Raw genomic sequence first — 9,592 nt, 5'->3', positions numbered from 1 at the left:
GTTATAATTTTCTTCCAGTGGAAGCCAAATTAAAATATATCATTAACTTTCTAGTTGCCAAATAAAAGACAAACTTTGCTCCCTAAGAAGTTTTTAAAATTTTGAAACCCAAATATCTTTATTATGAAAAATGTTCTGTGTTTAATTTACTTTTCAGGAATCCCTCTAGCTTACTGTTTCCAATTTGAATTATTGTATTTTGATGATTTAATTCTTTTTATATCCAGAAGGAGAAATATTGTTTTAGAAATAGTTTAACATAAAAAACGTAATCTAGGTTTGCTTATGAAATCTGTGGTCAAACTACCTATTTATATTCCTACATCTTGATAGTTGGCTTAATTAAATCAAAGAACTATAAACATTAGAGTTGAAAGGGGCTCTAGTGATTGCTAGTCTTCCCACCAGGAATCTTTTTTTTCCCCTTAATTTCTGAACTGTACTTGCTATGTAGTAGTATGACTTCCAATGAAAAATATATATTCTATTTAAATACAGAATATATTCATATCAATGAAACTTATTCAGTAAGAGAATACTGGTATACACAGACTTGGTAAATTTTCAGTCAAAAGTTAAGAAATTTGATGTTTTAGTTAGACTCACCATTATAGAGAAGCAAACAGTTTCTATGAGGCCTTTGGAAAAATGAGAATAACTTATAAGTACTTTTCCCCTTATCTAGTAACCCAGGGATCAGGAGACCATTGGTTGGGAATGATCCATTTTGTTCAATTTCCTAATTTTACATATAAAGTATGTGAATAAAGTAACCTGCTAAGTATAAACAACATAAATCAAATGAAACACAACTTCAAGTGGACCATTTCCACCAGTGATAAAAATAAGAAATGTTTCACACTATAGACATTATAATTTTCTTTAAGTCTTTTTTTATTTAGAGATTTTTCTGGTAAGGAGATATACCATAGGAAAGCAATTTCACTGGCAGTGAGGTATGTATATACTCTACCAAAATACTCCTTATTTTAACTGCTCTTAACTTTATTTACATACGAAGAAAAGTATCAATGCATATCCTTGTTTCAACTATAGTATTAGCCATACTACATGAAATAAAATGAAATGGTGCTTGCATACAAAAACTGTTATTTGTAAAGGAATTTAATTTCAGATTAAAATAATTAATTTGCTTTTGGGAAGAGTTTAAAAGGAGAATCACAATTTATCATGACCAAGACATCTGCACCATATTTTCCATTCCTCACAGCACATTTATTTCAGTAATTCCATTATGTCGGTTCTTAGCATGAGCATAGTGTTACACGATTTTCGTACATATAGTCACATCCAAAACAAGTTCTAAAATTTAAATTGTAAACATTCTCATCATATGTAGAAATATTTCAATTGGTGTATTAAGTTTTGCTAACTGATCAAATTTGGAGGAGAATATAAATGAGAAAGCCTATTCTAAACTGTGTAGTGAGCATTGTTTATTAATTACATTTCTACAATGTTAAATAAAGTAAGAGGCAAACCTGTCCTGTAAGCATGTCAAATTTTAGGTAAAACATTAAAAAGAAACAAATCTGTTAACAAAAGGATGTCTTGCAATAAAGAACATTAGATTTTTAAAATCTATTATGATACAAAAATGTAAAGGGTAAATAGCATCTTTGTTGACAAAGTAGGAGGTAGCATGGATGCACCACTTTATTGTCTGAGAAATGCAACTGGAGTAAAGAATATTTCCTTACCATGAATAATTTCCAGGACTATGTACATATTTCTTTTAGAAATACTTGTTTAAACAAATCTCCCTCCACTTTTTAGTATAAAAAAAACCGTTCCATGTGATTTTAAAAAAACACTTACACATCTAGATAGAATAGTACTCTGCCCTATTTGAGTGAACAGTCTCAAACTATGAAGTACATGATATTTAATGCCCTAAGTTGAGTAAATTTAGTTAGCGGTTCCTGGTATTATACAAAACACTAAATATATACAAACAAAATATAATATCTTAATTTTCAATGCAAGTCTTGTGGGGAATAAACAGAACCTTGATTCTGGTAACACTGCAGAAAACATAATTTTCCAATAAGTCTGTCTTTAAGTATCCATGTGCAACAGTTTATTAATGACTGCTTACGTGTACTGATCTATCATTGAGTGAACACAGTTAACTGACAAAACGTAGTAAACCTCAGAAACACATCTCCCATCCTATACAAAATATAGAGACTACTTACTGTTTGAAGCACTCAATTTGCTCTGATGTCACTGTCATTCACTTTTCCCCATTTTCCTGCTTTAGTATTTATAAACGGATAATTTAATGTGGCTTTAAAAAAAAGACAAAGAATTTCAAATTTACATCCAATTCAAATTTGCTATTTAAAAGGTTTTCTTGTTCTATGAAGCTGCTTCTGCCATTAGTAGAGAAAATGAAGTTTCTGTAATGGAGGCAGGCTTTTTGAGTAGTGACGTGACTTCCACCATGCCAGCTCCAGTCCGTGGAAGATTAGCGTTTACAATGTGTCGTTGTAAGTGCTTAATCCAGTCTTCCTGAACAGACAATGGTCCACGAAAGACTAGGCCACAAAACCTAGAGAAGAAGTTGATAACAGTTCTCTTAACATGACCAATTCCCTTTATTTAAAACCAATTCCCATAAAATCCATAAACACAGGAGCAAACTTTACTCTGTATTGGAGATAGTACTTGACAATAGTTTCTAAACACCTATAAAGTCAAAATGCTTTAATACAATATCAAAACTGCCGATTCATAATAACTCCACTAATATTTGTAGAGATGGGAACATTACTATTAGGTTAAAATTAATTAAAAGGTCTTAAAGTCTACACATCTTAATATATTTAAAACAACTCTTAATTCCAAAATGCACTATTCTTTTCAAAAGACCACTCCCCAATTCAGAATTCCTTAAACTGCATGAAGATGAGTATGGAAGGTGTGAATGAGTTTGTATAGCTACACTTAGAAGTATGAGTGGAGAGAAAATATATTCCCAATAAGCAGGAACTCAAGACAACTAAAAAAATATCAAATTAAACCAAACAAAGCACACAAATAAAACACAACAAAAACAAAAGACACTTTTACAAATCACAGTATCCTAGCTAATGTAAAAACCTTGATTCATTAGTTGTTGAAGTATAGCATATTATGAGACATATAAGATTTTAAGTCTGTCTCCAAAAGTTCATTTGTAACTTGATTTTTGAGAATGCACCTTCTGCCACAAACTAAAAATCCTGAATAAAATAGCTAGTATGTCTCAAAGCAAAATCTGAAGAAACTGAGCCGATTTGGCAATATAGGCATATACCTGCATCGGAGAATGTAAACCTCGTCAGCACCATGAGGTAATGTTAGCATTTTCTTCTTGCTTCCAGATCTTGACCTTGATTTCTTTTGCTTACAATCTAAAGCTAAAAAAGGGAAGAAAAAGACTTAACATTTCTCATATATTCCAAGTATATATACATACTATACTTCTAGGGAGGTCAGACCATCTAAATCAAGTTAGAAAAAGTCTGTATTCATTTGTATTCCCTAAAGCATGCACTAACTTGCAGCTGGTTCTCTAACAGCAGTAATATTATCAGCATATACTCTTCCTGCACTCCTTTTTCAAATAATGCTTTACCATATCAAACTAGAACTGAGAAAATGTAACTAAAATAACTTGAAATGACTAAATTGGTCAATTATTACAGCAATGTAATCTTTTCTCTTATGATCATATATATACATTAACATCTGGTTAAATCTTATTTCCAGGAAAACTATAACCTTTTATGTGAGATCATTAAGTTTGCATTTGATTACTTCTCCATTAATCAGATCTCACATGCTATGAAAACAGTAAAAAGTTCAATGAAAAATCAATTTTATATACCAATTCACTTTGAATTTTATAATAATAAATAGCTCTTAAAATTATATGCTAGCCCTACATCTGAAAGGGCAAACAATGCTCAACTTTCATTTTTAAACTCAATCTGTATTGCATAAACAAGCACATGTTTTATTTTCCTAGAAAACAAATACAGATCCAGATTACCTCACATAAGTTCATAAATGGACCAGAAGTTAACTGCTATTTGTTACGTTTTTTTCCTTTTATATTTTCTCCTATACCTTATTTTAAAAATGTGATTAAAAAGGGGAAAACAAGATTTTTACATTAAAGTGGATCAAAATTCTAGTGCTAATTGTTCTTGAAATTTTTCTGTTACTTGACTTTTCCTTCAATCATTTATTACAAAAAAAATCTAATTTAATAAAGAAAAAAGGTATTTTTTATAGGTAGGAATAGACAGGACATAACATTTTATTCTTTGAATAAAACTACGCCATTCCTTTAGACAAAGGGATGATAGTATTCCAGGGTGCTGCTGGTCAATTAGCAGGAAGAGATGGTAAGAATTTATCTCTAGGGATCCAAGGGGGAGGGAAACAAATGTAACAGAAGAGTTGTCCAAATGGCTTTTCTTCTGTTAACCTGTCACATGAAATCCCCTGGAAAAATTCTAGGTAAGAGAGAATAGGAACTAGCTATTCAATGATTGCGTGAAATGAACTGTTCGAAGTCTGGGTTCCAAAAGAATAGATGCTACTATTACAAAACCAATAAACATAGTTTCTTACAGTAGTCAAGTGGCAATGCTAACAGAAATGTCATATAGAAAATTAAAAACCATGAGAAGCCTAAATCTCATTCAAGCCACTGTTTTTCGCTTCCTGTCACCTGCCTCTTTAAAAGTAAAATCTAGGTCTTACAGTCTTTCTCTGTTTATCCTCAGAAGAAGAATCTAATAAGTAAAGAACTATATAGGAAGTCAAGTTAAGTATTAAAGAATGGCTACTTCAAAGTTAAACAACCAAAATCTGGAACAGAAAAATCTTACAAGGTTCTCATTAGTTAGCTCATTCAAGAGTCTGGCACATAGTAGGAACTCAACAAATACTTCTGGAGTGAAAAATAAAGAAAAACCCAGCAATTTAACCTTTGACATTTAGACAGCATATGAACAGAAATCTGTTCTACCGCTAGGTAATATACACTATAGTTCCTGTAGAACATTTCTGTATCATTTGTTTAAATGAATGTTGCTAGCAGTCACACTTAAATTCTTCAGTGGCCAGTCTAGCTTCTATGCAGAAACTAGGTTCTTCATAACCAGTAAGAAGAATGAGGTAACACATACTCTGTAGTCAGCACTTTCTTTTTCCTAGTTGCTTTGGTGAGCAATTTGAATTTAGGTGAATTTTAAAGAAATTCATACACTAGAAGTAAAGAGTTTAAGGAACTCAAAGGGCTAAGTGCTACTAGATGTCAGCTACTCTTTCCCTATCTATAAGGTAAACTACACACAATCCCTGTCCCTGTTACGTGGAACAGAGCAAGCATTTGGTATATCATGAGATTACAGATAGAATCTTACTTTGATGAGCTTGCTGGTTGTCAAAATTGCCACACTGTATTCAAATTTCCTTTTAAAATGTAAATAAATTACTGTAGGATACAAATAAAATACATTTTAACAATCCGTTAAATATTTGTTCACAGAATGCTAATGTTAGGTGTGTAAAGCAAATTGAGGGAGAAGGACAGAGGGTGATGGGGAAGCACGCAAAAGAATGTTTTATCAGTTACAAAGCATTTAAGTTACATTTAGATGCTGTGATACTTTAAAAAATGGAACTGGAGGGCTTCCCTGGTGGCGCAGTGGTTGAGAGTCCGCCTGCCGATGCAGGGGACATGGGTTCGTGCCCCGGTCCGGGAAGATCCCACATGCCGTGGAGCGGCTGGGCCCGTGAGCCATGGCCGCTGAGCCGGCGCGTCCGGAGCCTGTGCTCTGCAGCGGGAGAGGCCACAGCAGTGAGCGGCCAGCGTACAGGAGAAAAAAAAAAAAAAAAAAAAGGAACTGGAAATGTTTACTCAGGTATAGAAATGTTTTTGACTTTAATCGAGGGAAAAAAATTTTTTTTCTGACTTTTGATACTTTATGAACTCTAGACACTCTTAAGTTTATGGCTGTTTTTATGAATGATCAGATCTAAATTTTAAGTGAGAATACCATAGTTTTTGTAGTAATTAGTATTTGAAGGTATTATGACTTTGGAAAGTAGGACAACTCTGTCAGAATATGATTGAGAATCTCCAGTATCCAGAGTTCCACATAAGTTTAGGGAATCACATGAACCGGGAATCCTTGGAAACTTGTCCATAAAGTTAAGATATTAAAAACCAGGGGACTCTGGTAATTTACACATAAGTATCTCCGTATCTTAATATCTCCATCATCACTTTAAAATTTTTTACCCCTTGAAATGTCATTTATTTTAGGAAGTAAAATATGAATACATTTGACAGGAATAATTTTTTCTAATATCAACATCCAACCATCACCCCTACAATACTGCCCAAAATTTTAGAAAAATCGGTATATAAAAAAAAGAATATTCCAAAATGTTCCACTAAATGAAAAAGATGATGTACAAACATGTCTATTATACAAATGTTCTCATTTAACAGATTTTATTGTCTCTAGAGGGAAAAGCAGTTTTATTCTGGACTGTACCAGGAATTGTTAGAACATTAAAAACAACATCACTAACACAGTCAGTTTTAGTATAATGCGGCTCATCAATATTTCTGACAAATAGCCTAAAGTTTATTGAAGTTGTTTATATGAATAATCTGTCAAATAGATAACTTTATACAAAGCCTTTCTTTACAACAGAATTTTATTTGCAATTACTTGGTACTGTCAAAAATCAAAACACACACATACCGTTTTTCTGTTCCAAAGTATTTCAAATCTAACATTGATTCTATACTTGAAATTTACAAAAAATACTAGATTAGTTTTAGAAATTCTTAATTTTCTTTTTCTTGAGTATAAATACTTCTTTAGAAATGAATAAACCCAGTTACTCAGATCTTCCTATTTAGGGTGGCAGGACATGTTTAAAGTGATCAGTTTTAACCGGAAGACTATAAAAAAAAAACTTTGAAGTTATCTGATTTATAAAAGATCTACATTGCTACTGGTAGTAATATTTTACTTGTAAGAAGAATGAATTGAGCTGAGCTGTAAGGTCATATAAAAATTTTTTCAGAATATACCTTTCAGTAAAACAGCTGGTTTGATCAAATAGGAATGAGACAGAAATACAGCAGACTTATGAGCCCTCAAAAAGAACATCATACTGCTATGCTACGAAATACAACAACAACAACAAAACAACAATTGTACCTAAAGAACTAAACTGGATCAGCAAAAAGCAAATCAATAAATAATACGACAGATACAAATTCAAATCTGTTTTCTGAGACATTAGTTTTATACATAGAAAAAAAGTAATTTACTTTGGGCTCTTACATAAGTCCTTTTGCCACTTCCACCTTTCTGCCCATTATATACAATAACTGCTTCAATGAATTTCATTTTCTTTTTAATTCACTACACAAATGACCTCAAAGAATGGAGATTTATTTCTTAAAAACATCTGAAGCCTCTATGGTAAAGAACTAACATCATAACTAAATTAACATTCACCACCAAAATACTGTTATTTGCAATCACCCTTCCCTGCCTGTTTAGTCAAAAGCCCTATTTCTTCTGTTTTGTTCCTAACTGGTTGTTGGCATATTTAGGGTAAAGTCAAACTTAGTATAATGGCCAGATTATACACATCCAAAATAAGAGGCATGCTATAGCCCTACTAGAGGGAAGAAAATTTCTTCTCCATCTAGTTGGCCTGTACAAGGTGAGCATGCAATTGTAGCTATGAGCTCATTCAGGAAAACAGTAGCGATAAAAATGACATAAACAGATAAGCCCAACATTCCTACCACCATTATTAACAAGCTGGTGATGGAGACGGTGGTCCCAGTGGCGAGGGAGGAAGAGGATGCATATGTCCCAAGGGGTGCAGAAGTATGAGATGGATAAACAAACTCAATTCTAGTTGCTTCCATTATCCTTCAAGGTTCATAAGCCAAAAGCATATAAAAGACTGTGCCAACAGCATTTTCTTTCCCTCAGCCCCAACTAAGGGGGTGAGGAGAAACGTGTTAGCCTGTATAAAATACGGATGTGGGTTTGGGAAAGTCATTTGTTGAGAAGCTAAATTCTTTGTTCTTCAGTGTATACTTTCCTCTTTGCAAAAAGCGCCTGCAAGACAGACTTTGTGAGTGTTCGATCTGTGCGGTCTTATAGTGTCCCATACTTGGTCTAATGCTCTGCTGTTGCAGTCTTGATATTCCTAATAATTTTTGAACATGAGGCGCTGTATTTTCATTTTGCACTGGATCCTGCAAATTATGTAGCCAGTTCTGGGTCCTGAGTAACAACTACCCTAAATGAGAAAGGCTGCCCTCAGTTCTACCTCTTAATCTCTTGGCCCATAAAAAAAAAATACCTATTAAGAGAAAAATCGTTAAATCCCACTCTCTATATAGCCCATTAAAAATGGAAAGGACGTCCCTACTCCCAACACCAGCTCTTCATTCCTACCTACACTGCCATAATCAAACCAGTCATTTTTCCCAAGATGGACACATAAAGCAGTTTAAGTAGTTTATTGTTATGAAAGCAATGTTCCCCTTCCAATCAGAATTAAACATATAGATACACAATTAGCAACCTCAGAAGCATATTTTCATTATCATTTTCCCTTGATAGTTTCACTCTAAAATTGGATTTTTTTTTAGTACCCTAAGTTACTTTCATTATTTTTGGAGTTTCCATTCTCAATAACTAAAAACAGTAACTAACCTAGAATCACAGGGCAATTATGGCAAAGTTAATTAGGTATAGCATGATTTAACATTCTACCTGGAAGAGAATGAAGTGAAAAATATCTGAAAAGCAGATTTCCTTTGCTGTAAGTATTAAGTTGATGGCTTAATATTAGTCTAGAGGAGTCAGGTAGCTTGAGTTTGCCCTACAAAGTAGGAGGTTGTATTAAGGGTAGCAACAGCTTTATATGCTTGGTTCAAAGAAAGTTATCTACTTGGGACAAGAAAAAGTACATATCGATACATTCAATATCTAGAAGCCTCTGCTATTTCAAAGTAGAGGGAATGATTAGTAAAATGATACTTTGAGCATTATCAATGTGAAGGGAAAAGCTAAACATAAATATGAAACTTTATCACACATCTTTATAAACAGAAATTGGAGGCAGACTAGTTTTTTATAGGTTGCAAAAAGCTAAAAACTAACAATCCCCCAGGTATAAGCTGTTTATTGTTCAGTTAAGAGTTAACAGGTACCTGTGGTAACAGGTAAGAAAAAAAAAACCTTAAAATTTCTCCTTAAGGTAGGTTGGATTTGCATGCTGTTTTACTAAACCCAATAGGCATTGAATATCAACCACTTTTCTAAGACAAAGACATATCTAAAATTGGAATAAACATTAAAATACACAATGGCAAATCTGCTCTAAATCACATTTGTTTAGAATCACCTGAATATAATCACACTCCCTGCCCTCTAAAAGTGTATTTCCAAATTACCACTTCATATTTAGTAGAAGTAACTAAATGATTGTTCCTATTCAAAATTAGTTAAGGAAATGA

The 9,592-nt window shown here is 33.0% G+C and overlaps 1 protein-coding gene across 12 annotated transcripts in view; it reads right to left on the bottom strand.

The window, feature by feature from the left end:
- Positions 1 to 876: 876 nt before the first annotated feature.
- ZNF644 (zinc finger protein 644) overlaps positions 877 to 9,592 on the bottom strand; it is a 114,477-nt gene continuing 105,761 nt past the window's right edge. For all 12 annotated transcript variants that reach the window (XM_033432426.2, XM_033432468.2, XM_004263010.3 and 9 more), the window contains 2 exons: positions 3,323 to 3,425; positions 877 to 2,575 (listed from right to left, as the gene is read on the bottom strand). In XM_033432426.2, coding sequence (XP_033288317.1) covers positions 2,383 to 2,575; positions 3,323 to 3,425 — 296 coding nt within the window. In that variant the 3' untranslated portion in view covers positions 877 to 2,382. The remainder of the gene's footprint in view (positions 2,576 to 3,322; positions 3,426 to 9,592) is intronic.

The sequence above is a fragment of the Orcinus orca genome, chromosome 1 (assembly GCF_937001465.1).
Source record: "Orcinus orca chromosome 1, mOrcOrc1.1, whole genome shotgun sequence".
NCBI lineage: Eukaryota > Metazoa > Chordata > Mammalia > Artiodactyla > Delphinidae > Orcinus > Orcinus orca.
Note: the sequence above shows the minus strand (reverse complement) of the source record. Positions and strands in the feature narration are given on the sequence as shown.